Source organism: Erpetoichthys calabaricus, chromosome 16 (assembly GCF_900747795.2).
Source record: "Erpetoichthys calabaricus chromosome 16, fErpCal1.3, whole genome shotgun sequence".
Classification (NCBI taxonomy): domain Eukaryota; kingdom Metazoa; phylum Chordata; class Cladistia; order Polypteriformes; family Polypteridae; genus Erpetoichthys; species Erpetoichthys calabaricus.
This window is the reverse complement of record NC_041409.2, coordinates 39427017-39444995: the sequence shown is the minus strand read 5'-3', so window position 1 is coordinate 39444995 and position 17979 is coordinate 39427017. Positions and strand designations below refer to the sequence as shown.

The following is a 17979-nucleotide window of genomic DNA, read 5'->3' as shown; positions in this document are numbered from 1 at the left end:
GAAGGGCAGTGACATCACTGCAGGCTCCATTTTGTTGAAGTGCTCAGCAGAAAATTGCGCAGTCTAAGCTGGACGGTGATTAGAGAAGGTTGGTGTTAGAGTTTGACTGGATAGTTTATTTGTGTGTACGCCGTTATTGTATTTTACATGTGTTTAATTTTGAATAACGTGGTGTATATGCTTTATTTAAATTTAAACTTTTCCTTTGTCATTGTTTTTCTGTAGGATTTTATTTTTAGAATAATAGGGTTGCTTCCTTTTGTTTATGAGTATTGTTTAGTCTTTCGTATTGTAAATATTATTTGCTTTTTCTTGCATTGGTAACGAAGATAAGAGGTTTGACGAGATCGTCACCATTGTAATTTTTAAATTGTATTGTACTCGGTTTAATATTTTTCAAAATCTAATAAAATGTAACATTTTGAAACCTAAGAAACTAGTAAAATTTCACTTTCACATAACTTTTATTTTTGCAAAATATGGGTCAAAGGGGTGTGGGTTTGTTTAGTTTTGAGACTAGAAGCAGATTAATTCCTGAAACGCATTTATGAGCTCGACGACCGTTTTCGGTTATGTGGTGACATTGTGTAAGGCAATCAAAATGGTGGCCATCTGTTCTGTGCAACGGAATTCTGCATTGTGGGGGGGAGGGGCGAGTGTCACGCGGCCAGGGCGTAGACGATTTGGTTTGGTTTCTGTCGTTCGAGACCAGCGTAGCTTAACCCGACACCTCGGAAATCACACTGACCTGGTGATTCCAACTTTTGTTTCAAGGTCGGCTATCCTTTGTTGGCACACGTAGTTACGTGTAATTCCATCCCTTAATCACATTTCGATTCTTTGTTCTTTTAAGGTTATTTCACCAAAAACTCAATTTCCTGAACAACCTTTCGAGACCGTTTGAAATGAGTGGTTGTCGAGTTTTTATTGGGCGCTTGAACCCTTCAGCCCGGGAGAAAGACGTGGAGAGGTTCTTCAAGGGTTACGGCCGCATCCGGGACATTGATCTAAAAAGAGGGTTTGGCTTTGTGGTGAGTATGAGGTCACATTATACAGTTCTTTAGGTAAATGTCTTAATAGTTTGATTTCATATTGAATCTGTATCCATGAGATTAATAATGGTGGTGCATATCATGCTGCTGCAGTATAAATGGGTGGACATGGTAATAGCAGTCTCATTCTCTCTCAAGACCAAGTTACCAGGATTTGAGAATCGGTGGTTTCTTAAACTTGTGTTTACATGTCTTTAGTGGTGTACCCTAGATAGGTAGGTCTCTCCCAGTGCTTTTTTTCCAGCACATTGATCAGATGGAAATCACTGCATTTTTCCAGGGAGATGCCTTACATCACTCATCCAAGTGACTTTCTCAGTCTCAGATGACCCTAGGTTTCTCCAACCTAGAATGTTGACATCTGGTGCTTTTTTTTTTTTAATCGGATCAGCAGCCATTGTGAATCCTAAAACAAGCATGTAGCTGATGTCTCCATACATAATGCCTCTGAACTTGCCACTGTACATTTAGTGCAATACCACCAATTCAGCACTTGAGGCATCTTTCTACTAGGATTTTCTAGTTTGAATGTGTATGCACATTGCATTTTTCAAACCATGTATTTTGAGCAATTGGATTCTTAAAGTATGTAAATGCTCCCACTGTTGAACATTTAGTTTGTTATACATTATTTGCTAAATGCACCTGAGGGGTTGAGTGTTTTGTTTTTTTTTTCCCCCACAGGAATTTGAAGACCCAAGAGATGCTGAAGATGCTGTTTATGAGCTGGATGGGAAAGAATTGTGTAGTGAGAGGTTTGTCTACTTTTTACATGTAAAGCATTTATTACAGGTGCCTTGAATTTTTTACAAAGAGGCCTATGTTACAGATCTAACTGAACGAAGGATACAGTGGGGCAGAAAAGTATTTAGTCTGCCACCAATCGTTCAAGTTCTCCTACTTAAAAAGATGAGGCCTGTAATTTTTATCATAGGTATACCTCAACTATGAGAAAAAAAAATCCAGAAAAATCACATTGATTTTTGAAGAATTTATTTGCAAATTATGGTGGAAAAAAGTATTTGGTCAATAACAAAAGTTCATCTCAATACTTTGCCAACAAAGGGTGTATAACAATGACAGAGGTCTAACGTTTTCTGTAAGTCTTCACAAGGTTTTCACACACTGTTGCTGGTATTTTGGCCCATTCCTCTGTGCAGATCTACTCTAGAGCAGTGGTGTTTTGGGGCTGTCGCTGGGCAACATGGACTTTCAACTCCCTCCAAAAATTTTCTATGGGGTTGAGACCTGGAGACTGGCTAGGCCACTCCAGGACCTTGAAATGCTTCTTACGAAGCCACTCCTTCGTTAACCGGGTGGTGTGTTTGGGATTATTATGTTGAAAGACCCAGCCACGTTTCATCTTCAATGCCCTTGCTGATGGAAGGAGGTTTTCACTCAAAATCTGACGATATATGGCCCCATTCATTCTTTCCTTTACATGGATCAGTCGTCCTGGTCCCTTGGCAGAAAAACAGCCCCAAAGCATGATGTTTCCACCCCCATGCTTTACAGTAGGTATGGTGTTCTTTGGATGCAACTCGGCATTCTTTCTCCTCCAAACCCGACGAGTAGAGTTTTTACCAAAATTCTATTTTGGTTTCATCTGACCATATGACATTCACCCAATCCTCTTCTGGATCATCCAAATGCTCTCTAGCAAACTTCAGACGGGCCTGTACATGTACTGGCTTAAGCAGGGGGACACGTCTTCTAATAATTGCTCCCACGGTTGATTTCTTCACACCAAGCTGCTTTCATATTGCAGATTCAGTCTTCCCAGCCTGGTGCAGGTCTACAATTTTGTTTCTGGTGTCCTTTGACAGCTCTGGTCATGGCCATAGTGGAGTTTGGAGTGTGACTGTTTGAGGTTGTAGATAGGTGCCATTCTACAGGTAACGAGTGGAGGACAGAGGAGCCTCATGCAGAAGAAGTTACAGGTCTGTGAGAGCATTAAATCTTGTTTGTAGGTGACAAAATACTTTACACCATTTGCAAATTCTTTAAAAATCAAAGTGATTTTTGTGGATATTTTTTTTTTCTCATTTGGCCTCTCATAGTTGAGGTATACATATGATGAAAATTACAGGCCTCATCTTTTTAAGTGGGAGAACTTGGACAATTGGCTGACTGACAACTTTTTTTTGCCCCACTGTATACAGCATTATTAAAATATTGAGTGGTTTTAACAAGTTTTTGTAAACCTTTCATGGGCCATTGAGTTTGAGCATTAATGAAAATTGGGAATGGGTGGTTGTATTTATAGCAATTCCTGGATGGTGGTTACTCCCCCCCCCCCCCCCCCCCCCCCCCAAAATCTGGACAAGTGTAATCCTTAGGTGAAAGAATTTTGTAAACCACTAGTTCATCATTGCATTTACATAAATGTTTTTTGAGAGATCCTGATTTTGATCAGTTTGGTGTCTTGACTAAATGGTGTTCTTTCTTTCCAGGGTAACGATAGAACATGCCAGAGCTCGGGTTCGTGGGGGTGCTAGAGGAAGGGGTGGACGTTACATGGATCGCTATCCTCGTAGATCACGTGATACGCGAAGGTGTGCACTCAAAATGTTTCTTTTTGGTTGCAAGCCCAAATTTCAGTTATTTACAAGTAGTACTAATGCTGTTGTATGTTTTATGCTTTTTTTTTTTTTTTAATTCAACAGTAGGAATCCCCCGCCAGTTCGCACTGAAAATCGACTAATTGTGGAGAATTTGTCCTCCAGGGTCAGTTGGCAGGTGAGTTGGCATCTTCAGTTGATCGTTTTATTTTAATTGTTTTAATTTCAGGTTTTATTAGATTAGGAGCAGGATTGTTTTACTGAATTTAGTAAATGCTAATTAGTTCAGATAGTATGTGTTTTAATTTGCCAACGAAGTAACTTTTAGGTTAGTTTTTAGTTTGGACAAGATACATTTTTAAATTTGCACAGTGGTAAAATGTTAATACAGTGGTTAGGTTTTTATTTCTTTTAATTTTCTTTTCATTGTTGCCACTATTTTAACCAAGTGTTAACCCCTTTATTTGCCAGCCTTTCTTGTGTGTCGTATGGAAGAAATTGCCTTTGAGCGTGGAGTTAAGTCCCTCAGTGTCGATCTCTCTGGGTTGAACCTGGTTCATACAAGTCAGACAGTGCTCCTACTACATCTAGTTCACTTGGGGCCATCTGCAGATCGTTTGAGCGTATACTGGGTCCCATGCTGTAAAGGCGCTGGTTGCACTTCGCAAGTGCCGCTTGGTTTCCTATTCTGCGAGCAATCGACAGAGAATTGGTGGTGTATTGGTCGATACGTTAATTTGAGAGGCTCCCATCCTTCCCTGAGTGGTACGATCCGGTTCCAAGTTCTGCAGGAAAATTTGAGGTGCGAGATGTTTCTTTAGGAGACTCCTGATCCAAAGGGGAACCACCCATGGTTATATCAAAGTGATCTGCCATGCTTTTGTACTCCCGTCAGCTGCTGAGCCGGCCTGTAGTATTGGCAGTGCTTTCTCTTTAAGTAGACGGGCTTCAAATTGGGAGGTATCTGTTCGAATAAGTGGATCTGAACCAAATGAATACCTTCCCTATCATGGTGGTAAACTGGGACTTAAGCATTGAGCTGCTTTCATAGCCTAGGGCAGTTTGCATTAAGGTAATGTAAACAATTTCTACCATAGCCATTTTTCTATTTTCAGGGGCTCCACAAAGATTTAAAAGCAAGGGGTTTTTTTTTTTTTTTTTGCAGTTTAGCAACCCTGATGGCTTGCTGCTGCATTATCATATATGGTGATTTGGGTGTAATATGAATTTTTTTTTTTTTTTTTTTGTTTTCAATGGGGTATTTTTTTTTTTTTTTTTAATATAAAATGGGTGGGGAAATTTTGACTTGAAGCCATTAGCTGAAGGTAGTAGCTTTGACATTGCGGTTTCTTGGACCCCTGTATTTAATAACATTTGAGCACTCAATGCCTTTCTTTTCAGTTAAGTATGCAAATGATAAAATTATATTGGCACTGTTTAACTTGATTTATCTTGTATGTAGGATTTGAAAGATTTTATGAGACAAGCGGGAGAGGTTACATTTGCTGATGCACATAGACCAAAACTCAATGAAGGGTAAGTGTCCCGTGCATGTTCCATATGATTATTCTAAGTATAAAATTTTTTGTTAAAACTTCTTGAAGTTGAATATTGGTGCCATTTTCAATTGCTTAACTACATAATTCCTAATAACTGTTGACTTACTGTCTGAACACTTCTTTGTTTTTTTGTTTTCCCCCAGAGTGGTTGAATTTGCTTCTCATAGTGATCTTAGAAATGCACTTGATAAGCTGTCTGGGAAGGAAATAAATGGGAGGAAAATAAAGTTGTTTGAGGCTGTTAAAAGAAGGTAAGTCTCTGCTTGAAGTTTTCTCTGAAGTACTACAACATTTACATAGCCCGTTTACATACAAGTGATGTAGCTCAAAGTGCCTTTTACAAGATAAAGTGAAAAAAATATATAAATATTGGGAAATACATATAACAAAGGTCCAATGGCCAGGGAGGACAGAAACATCAAATATATCTAGCTCACAACCTCAGTGTGTGTGTGGGTTTTTTTTTTTTTTTTTTTTTTTGTTACTAATTTTGAATGTGTGAAAAAGTTTGTTTGCTTAACTATACACACGCAGCTTGTTAGAGATTAAGTAAGCAGCTAGTCATTACCAAAGCAAGAATTCTGTGATGGCAGTATTTACACACATTGTCAAATCAATTTTTGGGTTTGAAGTATTGAAATATACAAAGTGCACTTATTACATTTAAGGGGGAGCTGCTCATACTGGATTTAATGAATGCCATAGGTTTCTTGTACAAGAATTTTTAAAGTGCGTTCAAAGATCTTTATTTACCTTTGTGTTTTTGAAGGTGGATGTTTTTTGAATAAATGTTAATTTGCGTACAGTAAGCTGTTAGGCTGATATTAGTAAAAGTATTGATTTCAGTCACCCAGATCTTTAAAATTAACTCAGTTTTGACATGGAGAAATAGCTTTTTAAAATTGATGCAGTTGCATACAAGACAATACTGCTCTGACAATATTTCTATTTTATTTAGGTCAAGAAGCCACTCTCGTTCCCGAAGTTCTTCCCACTCCCGTTCCCGTTCAAGAAGCCGTTCCAGAACCCGCAGCCCTAAATCCTATAGTCGCTCTCGGTCACGCAGTGCCTCTCGCTCAGCAAGTAGGTCACCTGCACGGGAGAAAGAGGAAAAGCGTTTATCCAGAGGTCGTTCCAGTTCTCCTGCTTCTCCAGAGCAGAGGCGTTCAAGGTCAGAGTCACGATCGCCATCTGCGGAAAGTAGGAACTGAACATTTGTACGTTTTTGGGGGTTGTCCTTGTAAATATTGATGCTCTAATTGTGGATATGACCGTACCTGTTTTATATCTCCCTTTATATTTTCTTTCCTCCCTTGCTGTTTATGGCAAGAATGTTTGTATTTTTCAGCCCTTTTTCTTTTCCCCTTTAAATATTTTAACATGGCAGTGCCTGCTGAAGCCCTGGAACTTTTTTTTTTGTTGTTGTTTTGAAGCAACATATTGTGGGTTTTTTTGGAGGGGGGGGGGGGGTTGCCTGTACTCTTAACAAGACTTCTTGGCAGGAAGCTGTCAATAAACAAGTAATTTGCTAAAAGGTAAGGTGGAAAATTGACTAGTTTGAAAGTTTACATTTAGACCACCATGTTTTATGGGAAGGGTAGAATGGTGGGAGGGGGAGGCTTTTTCTTGTGGGTTTTTTTTTTTTTCTCCTTTTGAAGCCTGTGTGTAAATTGGTCCACCAGATACTGGTATTTTGTACAGTTAAAATATGCTGTACAGTTTCCTTTTGTAATTTTTGTAACTTTCTTTTGTCAAAAAATCATGATCTGTAAATAAAGTGAATGTTTTCCAGTCTCAAGCTGGAAGTGTACTTTGTAAATTGTGTTTTAAATAAACAATTGCAAATGTCTCATCAGTTGCACATTTTTGTGTTGTGATTAGAACCTAAGTTGAGTATGGAATGGGTAAGCAGAAACAATGTTTGTGGTTCAGCATAACTACTTAGTTTATGTTAAGACAGAATGGAGCTTTGGTGACTGAAGGTGTGGGGTGTTTTTGGCCTGGTATAACATTGATTTATTATACAAACCAGTTTAAAAAATCTGCCATCATGTCAGCACAATACAGCGGAGGCCTACTTGAATATGCACAATAAGTGGTTGATTACCCTTTAAAAGATGTGCACAGGTACAGTATGTCTGCTTAACCTCACCTTGCCACCCCAGTTTCCTGGTGTATCTAATAACACAGCTGTCAAACTTGATAGCCATAGAATTGAAGTACTGTACTCAATATTGGGTCTAAATTGACACTGGCAATAACATGCAGCTGCTGTCAATTTCACTGCACAGCAGACCTCTACCAAAGTCATCATGAGCCTTGGTGTGGTGGTCTACATAACTTACAGCACACATGCTTCCCAGGGGTGTGTTTTGTTATTTTCCCCCTTCTACATTACCCCATGTGTAAAACCTTTTTGTAGGAGGTTATGCATTGATTTAACAATGGATCAAAGTTTTTATCCGCTGCCTTGATCACATCTCAGTAATCATTGTAAAGTAGTTTTGGCCAACAATCCGAATAAATGACTTTATGGACCGCCACTTCTCCAGAATTGAACTGCTCAGATTGTTGTTCTCAAAACACACCTGCATCCCGTTAATGTTGCTTCGGTTTATCTTGCATATCTTTACTTTCCTTGTGATCGTCATCGGTAGCCTTATTTCTATCCCATATTAATATATAACTATAAAAAAAAAGTATATATTTGGTACCTGGATCTTTTTTTGTTCAGCAACCTCCCTTGAAATTCACCTCCACGAATTCAATCACTGGGCCTTTGATACCCAATACAAAATTAACTGGAGCATGGACTTTGAATTGTCGTTTGGAAGCCATGTTTTATTGTCTTGATATTACTATTTGACATGAGTATTGATTTTTATTTGTAAAGTGACCTTGAATGTCATAAAAGGCGTTATAAACTAATTTATGAACTTAATCTGGTTTAAAGTTGTACGCTATTTATGGACAAGAGTTAAAATTCAATTCGCCTTTGTGTGCTGTATTGAAAAATCGTTTGGTTGATAGGTGGTTCAATATGACGCGATAAAATCCTGGCAACGTTAAATGCACCACGCTTATTAGCATTCCAGTCGGGTAAACACGCTGGATTGCAATTAATTTGAGCACAAATAATTTTCCATGTCGATGGAACATACCAATACGATGTTGGAAATTTGCTATGGAGAGTCCGACCCAGTCCGTTAGAAATCCAGCACTACGTTGAACACCACTGTGGCGGACCGTCCACTAGTAGTCACTGTGAGAGCGGCCATGCTGTTACGGCGCGGCGTTATTGTGTTACCATAGTATCTGCGCCTGCTTCCTCTGCTTTTAAACGAGCGGGAGTATTGCGCGGAGGAGGAGGTGGTAGAGAATGATGTCTCGGTCGCTAAAAGAAGTCGTGCTGACTTTGTGTCGTTTGTTGTCCCACCTGGGGATTGAAGATGTTCCCAGTCCCGAGCTCTTCCGGCGTGCCAAGTTTAACCGAGCCGATGCGGTAAGTTTTAAAAGCGTTCAAAGCCGCTTTACCGTTCTCAACTGGTGGATACGAAGCAGAATGTCGTTTCTCATTTGAAACGTACGGGAGAAAACTCGGGACGCACAAACGATAAATGACGTGTCGCGTGTTTATCAACACAAAGCGCCGACTGTTCGGGAAGCTGTTAATTTGGAGGAGTTGTTGTTTTACTAGTTTGGCTGCTTTTGGAATCCTCGCACATTCCAGTGCTGTTCATTTTTAAGTAAATCCATCTATTTCTGTTTCACGCTTGCGTATTCCGGTCGGCACGTTAGCTTAAACTTCGTGATGGACAGGCACCCCATCCGGAGCAACTACCAGGATCGAACCCACAATTGAAAACGGATTATGTCTAAAATAGACTGGACGAGTAGATAAGGGCGAGCGCGCAGAGATGACATGTGGCTTGTAGATTAGAACATGGAGGTTTTAAAGTTCCCCGGATGCTGCACATGGGACAGTTATCTGACGGTGTTCTGCTGAGGCCAATAGACTCCGACTGCGTTATCTGACGGTGTTCTTCAGAGGCTTATAGACTCCGACTGCAGACGAGACACTCCGAGGCCCACAAGCGTATTCAGTAATATCCACTTGCAGCGCCACAGTACCATACGTCACCGCAGTTACAGACCCGGAAGTGACGTCACCGTCGTTTCAGGACTGACTACGTAAAATTACTTTTGGAAGGTTTCGGCAGGTCTCGGCAAAGCCCGGAAAGTAACGTCGGGTCAAGGACCCGTTCAGAAATTAAGCGGTAAAATGAGATGGAAAAACAGTACATCAAATCAAATAATACGCATCATTGTGAATTTCAGAGGGTTTCTGCCATCACGTTGTGTCATACATCAAACTAAACAACACGGATCGTTTCTTTGAAATACACTATTAACATTTACGTTGCGTTCGGGTCTGTGGGAACCATTTAACATGTCAACAAAATTCAAATCATCAAGATCTGTGTTAATTAAAAACTGTTTTTCGTTTACATTCATGAAACGAAGTATATAATATAATTATAGTGTTTGCACCACGTTAGAGTTTAGTAAAACGTTAATAATAAAAGTGATTGTTTTTAAAAATTTACTATGCATGTGTGTAATATTTTTCTAAACCAATTTAGAATAAACATTTAAGCCAATCTAATATTTTTAAACATGTATGTGAAGAAAACGACAATACATATTCTACACTGCATTATGCTATATATTAATTGCCTTATACAGAACTGCCCTAGTTTTTTGTCACTTATTATTATAAACGATGGTCCATCAAAAGAAAAAAAATAAAAATACTAATAAGAATACAATTTACTTATATAGCACCCTTCCTATGCCCAAAATTCAGAAAGAACAACAGGACCTATATAACATTGGCTACAAATAATTTCTTCATTAAGTAAAGATAAATACAGGATATACAAAACATTCAAACAGAATAAAGACAATAATCCAGACTAAAATACAACATATAATACTACAAAAAAAACTTGAACAAATAACATAAATTGTAATAAAAATGCAAACCCCGAGTACCTGGACAGATAGAGGGGGTAAACTGAAAGAAGGGGCAGAATGTCAGGTCTGTTTAATGTCTACCTAAACGAAAGAGTTAAATAAATGAATGGAGTCAGCTGATGTCATTCATTTTGGGAGGTCATTCCACAGTCTGGGCGCTATACAACTGAAGGCCCTGCTGTCACCCACATAGTGCAGGTTAGTGTGGGGCACAGAATGAGAGGACCTTAGTGGGCAGGTTAATAACAGCATTTGATATTCAGTCCTGCTAGACACAGGGAGCCGTGAAGGTGCAGCAGGATGGCTGTGATGGTGCTCGCTGTTGACAGTCTGTGTCAGGACTCTAAGAAATGTGCAAACATAAGAAATGTGACACAGGTGGATGTAAGAAAGCTTCTTAATATGGTTTACATGGGTGAAATAAGAAAACGAGGAATGAAAGTGACACCAAGATTCTTTGCAGTAAAAGAAGGTCTGATGAGATCATCACCAAGAATGGTTGAAGAGGAGCTTGTTTTGTTAAGTTGCACTTTAGTGCCACTTTGCAGGAGTTCAGTTATGTTGCAATTTAATTTTAAAGAGTTTTGCTCTGTTCAGGTTTTAATTTAATTTCACTGAGGTAAGTTGTGAGCTGAGAAAGCTGTGATGAAGAGTCACTTTTAACAATGAAATAGATCTAAGCATCATCTACATTAAAATGATAACCCCGTCCAAAGCTATGAATAACATGCTCAAGGGGAAGCAAAGAGATACAGAAGAGCAGAGGATGTCATTTCATTAACAAAGGGAAGTCAGATGGAGGAACTCCTGTGAGAAATTAAGGTTTGAGGGTTACCCTGGACATGACATAAGCTGCATGGCCACAATGCCATATGCAATAACTTTTACACAAACTGGGACAGTAGCTCCTCAAGAGGAAGGTAACAATGCTTAGCACTATAAAGAAAAATAAACCAGAGCTCCCATCTCAACTGCTGGCCACACAGAATAGGCCAGTGAAGACATTAAAGTTTGTCTAAACAAATGACACATCCTTGGTGCACAATGTGATCTGCACAGGGATAGGAGATTCCATGGCCATAAATGATAATGACCTATAATGCTACAAAAAGAGGAGTGGAGACTTTAGACAAAATATTATGCTGGATGCTGGCCACAGGCAATTTTCAACATATTGAACATCTCAGAAAAAAAATACTTCTGTCATCTCGACAACCTTGAACCGAGACTGGAGCAGGGAGAAGGAGACGGAGCCTTCTTGAGGAGAAGGGTAAACCATTGGTGACACCTCGCATTCTACTGGGACGACATGTGCCAAAGACCCCAGCATGTACAGCCATTGTGTAGATTCAACGGTGCAATCCACAGGGAAACCAATGACAGCACCCGTAGAATATATGCAATGTGAGTGTGTTTGTGTGTCTCACTATGTTATTTTAGCCTGTTGAACTGTACAGCTGTTACAGTAATGTGTAGAAAATGAAAATATTCAGTTCTGCTTGATAAAGAAATAGAATGTGATCTGAGAGTAAAGAGTAAACATTGCTTGTTAAAATAAAGTGACCATCTGATTTAAAAAAAAAGTCCCTTGATAGTACATACATAGCAAAAATGTAATCATAAGTTGAGATTCAACACAATTATTTTTCATGCTTCTCAAAGATAAATTAAAATATGATGTTTGTAAACTACTGCATTTGTGAAGGACTGAAGTGTGGGATTATCCAAAACTATCATTGAGTGTATTTCAGTAATTTGTGTAGTGACTTACAAAACCACAATATTACATTAAAATATACTGTTGAAAAAATTAAAGGAACACTTTTGAATCTGAGTATAGCATCAAGTCAATGAAACTTGTGGGCTATTGATCTGGTCAGTTAAGTAGCAGAGGGGGTTGTTAATCATTTTCAGCTGCTTTGGTGCACTAGAAGAGCAACAATGAGACAACCCCCAAAACAGGAATGAATGGTTTAACAGGTGGAGGTCACTGACATTTTCTCTCATCTTTTTTGACTGTTTTTTCACTAGTTTTGCATTTAGCTACGGTCAGTATCACTACTGGTAGCATGAGGCGATACCTGGACCCTACAGAGGTTGGTGGCACAGGTAGTCCAACTTCTCCAGGATGGCACATTAATACGTGTCCCAAGGGCATGGAAGAGATTCCAAGAGACAGGCAGTTACTCTAGGAGAGCTGGACTGGGCCCCTCGTAGAAGGTCCTTAACCCATCAGCAGGACCGGAGGAACAGGATGAGCACTGCCAGAGCCTACAAAATTACCTCCAGCAGGCAGGCCACTGGTGTGAATGTCTCTGACCTCTAACAAAAAGAAACTGACTTCATGAGGGTGGCCTGAGGACCCAACATCCTCTAGTGGGCCCTGTGGAGCTTGTTTGGCACTTGCCATAGAATACCAGAATTGGCAGGTCCACTACTCACGTTATACTGCCTGAAACATCGTTCAGCATGAGTGGTTTGGTGGTGGGTCAGTGATGGTCATTCTGGGTAGGCATATGCATGGAGGGACGCACAGACCTCTACAGACTAGACAACGGTACGTTGACTGCCATTAGGTATCGGGATGAAATCCTTGGACCTGTTGTCAGACACTATGTAGCTTAAGTCATATCCGGAGCAACCCTCATGCCTTAATTTATAATATAATTAAGTTATCTTCATTTTATAATAATATAATCTTATATCACAGCTCCAGCTGATTCAAAACTCAACTGCAAGAGTCCTGACACAGTCTGGCGACAGCGAGCACATCACAGCCCTCCTGCTGCACCTTCACTGCTCCCTGTGTCTTGCAGGACTGAATATCAAATTCTGTTATTAACCTGCCAACTAAGGTCCTCTGATTCTGTGCCCCCCATTTACCTGAACTATGTGGATGACAGCAGGACCTTCAGCTGTATAGCACCCAGACTGTGGGGTGACTTCCCAAAATTAATGAAATCCGCTAACTCCATTCATTTTTCTTAACTCATTTGTTTAGGAAGACATTAAACAGACCTGACATTCTGCCCCTTCTTTCAGTTTACCCCCTCTATCTGTCCAGGTACTTAGGGTTTGAATTTTTATCACAATTTATGTTATTTGTTCAAGTTTTTTTTGTAGTATTATATGTTGTATTTTAGTCTGGATTATTGTCTTTTATTCTGTTTGAATGTTTTGTATATCCTGTATTTATCTTTATTTAATGAAGATATTATTTGTAGCCAATGTTTTATAGGTCCTGTTGTTCTTTCTGAATTTTGGGCATAGGAAGGATGCTGTATAAATAAATTGTGTTCTTATTAGTATTTTTCTTTTTTTTCTTTTGATAGCCCATCGTTTATAATAATAAGTGACAAAAAACTAGAGCAGTTCTATATAAGGCAATTAATATATAGCATAATTCAGTGTAGAATATGTATTGCCATTTTCTTCACATACATGTTTAAAAATATTAGATTGGCTTAAATGTTTATTCTAAATTGGTTTAGAACAATATTGCACACATGCATAGTACATTTTAAAAAATGTAATCACTTTTATTATTAACATTTTACTAAACTCTGACGTGGTGCAAACATTTTAATTATATTGTATATTTTATTTCATGAATGTAAACGATAAACCATTTTCAATTAACACAGATTTTGATTGTTTGAAGTTTGTCGACATGTTAAATGGTTCCCATAGACCCAAACACAGCGTAAATGTTAATGGTGTATTTCACAGAAATGATCTGTATTGTTTAGTTTGATGTATGACAGCAGAAACCCTCTGAACTTCACAATAATGCATATTATTTGATTTGGTGTACTGTTTTCCTTCTCATTTTTATTGCTTAATATCTGAACGTTTCCTTGACCCGACGTTACTTTCCGGGCTTTGCCGAGACCTGCCGAAACATTCCAAAAGTAATTTTATGAAGTCAGTCCTGAAACGACGGAGATGTCACTTCCGGGTTTACAACTGCGGTGACATATGGTGCTGTGGCTCTGCAAGTAGATGCTACTCATATTCATCGACCTGAGACACTCAAAGGTCATCTTCAACTGCTCCTTCTGGGCCTCATCTAAAGGAGATTAGTAAAAGTAACCATATCAGAAAATGTCTTTACAGTTCCAGTTTCTAAATTTTCCTTAATCGGTATCTTACACCTTGTTTAATGGTTTGAAAGCCATCACATTTGCCTCTGCCATTTTGGGAAGTCCTTCAAACTTTGCTTTCTTAACAGTTCACCTGAAAAAAATGGTTTAAATAGTCTTTAGCAAGGTCTCAATGTCATTTATCAGGGAAATGTCTTTTCAAGCATCTTCTGTATATACCCAGGCCTTCATGACGTGCCCTTCAATGTCACGGTGATAAGTGTGGAGTGGAGTGGACTGCTGCAAAAGAGCAGCTACACTTTTTCATTTGTCCTGCATGACTGATGTGCCTCCGAGGTATCTGGTTTAAATTTAATTTGTTTCCCATTTATAAAAGTGTTGACCAGCCCCAAGAGCAGATTTATTGTCACATGCAGACACAGTTTTATGAATGGATTTGCTTTCATTACTAAGTTTAATATATAAAAATTAACATTTCTCAAACTGTTATGTCAGATGACTCATCAGCTATCAAAGTTTCACGTTTCATTGACCATGATGGTTTTTATTGTCGAATTTATGCATTCAATGAACTCAAAGGGATAATTCCTATGTTGCCAACTGTCTGGTATTTTTACGAATTTGGCAACATGATCATGAATTTTCTGGACTGCCAACATAGAACAATTTATTTTCACAGCCAGCAAAGTGTTATCTGTTAAAAGTTTTACCTCATCAGGTGTCACTTGCTTTTCTACACAAGTTTTTTTCTGTCTTCAAGTTCTTGTTTAGATTCTGGTTTTTTTTTTTTTTTTTTGTGAGCAAACCTTTCAGTTGATTTTTAAGTTTTGTGACTGAGTTGATGTGAGGTTTTTGGTTCAAACTGTGATGGTCCACTTTTCAGTCACTCCAAGTTTTCCCTGAAGACCATTTGTTAAAAAAAGACTGCTTTCAAGTATATTTTGCAAATAACACCATCTGAGTAATTAAAAATGTCTCCCAGAAGCACATGCTGCTCAGTGCAATGTCCATCCATCCATCCATTGTCTCCCGCTTATCCGAGGTCGGGTCGCAGGGGCAGCAGTTTGAGCAGAGATGCCCAGATTTCCCTCTCCCCGGCCACTTCTTCTAGCTCTTCCGGGAGAATCAGAAGGCGTTCCCAGGCCAGTCGAGAGACATAGTCCCTCCAGCGTGTCCTGGGTCTTCCCCGGGGCCTCCTCCCGGTTAGACGTGCCCAGACACCTCACCAGGGAGGCATCCAGGAGGCATCCTGATCAGATGCCCGAGCCACCTCATCTGACTCCTCTCGATGCGGAGGAGCAGCGGCTCTACTCTGAGCCCCTCCCGGATGACTGAGCTTCTCACCCTATCTTTAAGGGAAAGCCCAGACACCCTGCGGAGGAAACTCATTTCAGCCACTTGTATTCGCAATCTCGTTTTTTCGGTCACTACCCATAGCTCATGACCATAGGTGAGGGTAGGAACATAGATCGACTGGTGAATTGAGAGCTGAGCCTTGCGGCTCAGCTCCTTTTTCACCACGACAGACCGATGCAGCACCCGCATCACTGTGGATGCCGCACTGATTCGCCTGTAAATCTCACGCTCCATTCTTCCCTCACTCGTGAACAAGACCCCAAGATACTTGAACTCCTCCACTTGGGGCAGGATCTCGCTACCAACCCTGAGAGGGCACTCCACCCTTTTCCGGCCAAGGACCATGGTCTCGGATTTGGAGGTGCTGATTCTCATCCCAGCCGCTTCACACTCGGCTGCGAAACGATCCAGAGAGAGCTGAAGATCGCGGCCTGATGAAGCAAACAGGACAACATCATCTGCAAAAAGCAGTGACCCAATCCTGAGCCCACCAAACCGGACCCCCTCAATGCCCTGGCTGCGCCTAGAAATTCTGTCCATAAAAGTTATGAACAGAATCGGTGACACCTCACTCGTGAACAAGACCCCAAGATACTTGAACTCCTCCACTTGGGGCAGGATCTCGCTACCAACCCTGAGAGGGCACTCCACCCTTTTCCGGCCAAGGACCATGGTCTCGGATTTGGAGGTGCTGATTCTCATCCCAGCCGCTTCACACTCGGCTGCGAAACGATCCAGAGAGAGCTGAAGATCGCGGCCTGATGAAGCAAACAGGACAACATCATCTGCAAAAAGCAGTGACCCAATCCTGAGCCCACCAAACCGGACCCCCTCAATGCCCTGGCTGCGCCTAGAAATTCTGTCCATAAAAGTTATGAACAGAATCGGTGACAAAGGGCAGCCCTGGCGGAGTCCAACTCTCACTGGAAACGGGTTCGACTTACTGCCGGCAATGCGGACCAAGCTCTGGCACCGATCGTACAGGGACCGAACAGCCCTTATCAGGGGGGCCGGTACCCCATACTCTCGGAGTACCCCCCACAGGATTCCCCGAGGGACACGGTCGAATGCCTTTTCCAAGTCCACAAAACACATGTAGACTGGTTGGGCAAACTCCCATGCACCCTCCAGGACCCTGCTAAGGGTATAGAGCTGGTCCACTGTTCCGTGACCAGGACGAAATCCACACTGTTCCTCCTGAATCCGAGGCTCGACTATCCGACGGACCCTCCTCTCCAGGACCCCTGAATAGACTTTTCCAGGGAGGCTGAGAAGTGTGATCCCTCTGTAGTTGGAACACACCCTCCGATCCCCCTTCTTAAAGAGGGGGACCACCACCCCGGTCTGCCAATCCAGAGGCACTGTCCCTGATGTCCATGCGATGTTGCAGAAGCGTGTCAATCAAGACAGTCCTACAACATCCAGAGCCTTGAGGAACTCCGGGCGTATCTCATCCACCCCCGGGGCCCTGCCACCAAGGAGTTTTTTGACCACCTCGGTGACCTCAGTCCCAGAGATGGGGGAGCCCACCTCTGAGTCCCCAGGCTCTGCTTCCTCATTGGAAGGCATGTTAATGGGATTGAGGAGGTCTTTGAAGTACTCCCCCCACCGACCCACAATGTCCCGAGTCGAGGTCAGCAGCGCACCATCCCCACCATATACAGTGTTGACACTGCACTGCTTCTCCTTCCTGAGATGCCAGACGGTGGACCAGAATCTCCTCGAAGCCGTCCGAAAGTCGTTCTCCATGGCCTCCCCAAACTCCTCCCACGCCCGAGTTTTTGCCTCAGCAACCACCAAAGCCGCATTCCGCTTGGCCTGCCGGTACCTATCAGCTGCCTCCAGGGTCCCACAGGACAAAAGGGTCCTGTAGGACTCCTCCTTCAGCTTGACGGCATCCTTCACCGCCGGTGTCCACCAACGGGTTCGGGGATTGCCGCCACGACAGGCACCGACCACCTTACGGCCAAAGCTCCGGTCAGCCGCCTCAACAATAGAGGCACGGAACATGGCCCATTCGGACTCAATGTCCCCCACCTCCCTTGGGATGTGGTCGAAGTTCTGCCGGAGGTGGGAGTTGAAACTACTTCTGGCAATGTGGTAAGTCAGTTTAACAAAACATTCTGATGTCATCCATAATGTTTCTTTGATGTACTAGTTGAATTCTCTTCAGCTTTTCACTTAGACATGTTTAAAGTGTCAGGCAACAGCTTTGACTGCTTTATTCACATAACACAATTTTGTTCAAAACTCGCGTTAACTGGGTTGGTAATTGATTTAGTTCAATCTATTTTTATTTTGTTTAAAAGTC

The 17979-nt window shown here is 41.2% G+C and overlaps 2 protein-coding genes across 4 annotated transcripts in view; both read left to right on the top strand.

Moving 5' to 3' along the window:
- srsf5b (serine and arginine rich splicing factor 5b) lies at positions 1-7021 on the top strand. Of its 3 annotated transcripts, none has more exons than XM_051920092.1 (8): positions 1-88; positions 854-1031; positions 1737-1807; positions 3506-3622; positions 3722-3791; positions 5076-5149; positions 5316-5423; positions 6131-7021. In XM_051920092.1, exons 2-8 carry the CDS (start codon positions 906-908, stop codon positions 6381-6383), a joined length of 819 nt encoding a protein of 272 aa, XP_051776052.1. In that variant the 5' UTR covers positions 1-88; positions 854-905; the 3' UTR covers positions 6384-7021. The 3 variants fall into 3 exon arrangements, with proteins under 3 accessions (XP_051776052.1, XP_028677913.1, XP_028677912.1); XM_028822080.2 differs by having other exon boundaries at positions 2-88; positions 3506-3607; XM_028822079.2 differs by having other exon boundaries at positions 3-88; positions 3506-3607; positions 3719-3791.
- Positions 7022-8340: 1319 nt separating this feature from the next.
- tedc1 (tubulin epsilon and delta complex 1) overlaps positions 8341-17979 on the top strand; it is a 429152-nt gene continuing 419513 nt past the window's right edge. The window contains exon 1 of the mRNA XM_051920094.1: positions 8341-8674. Within this exon, the coding sequence (XP_051776054.1) occupies positions 8552-8674 (123 nt within the window). The 5' untranslated portion in view covers positions 8341-8551. The remainder of the gene's footprint in view (positions 8675-17979) is intronic.

What these genes read in the sequence shown, in the direction of transcription:
- srsf5b (XM_051920092.1), top strand. Translation starts at nt 906, where the DNA reads ATGAGTGGTTGTCGAGTTTTTATTGGGCGCTTGAACCCTTCAGCCCGG. An exon ending in AAAGAGGGTTTGGCTTTGTG is followed by an intron (nt 1,032 to 1,736) that starts GTGAGTATGAGG and finishes TTTCCCCCACAG; the next exon opens with GAATTTGAAGACCCAAGAGA. An exon ending in CCTCCAGGGTCAGTTGGCAG is followed by an intron (nt 3,792 to 5,075) that starts GTGAGTTGGCAT and finishes TCTTGTATGTAG; the next exon opens with GATTTGAAAGATTTTATGAG.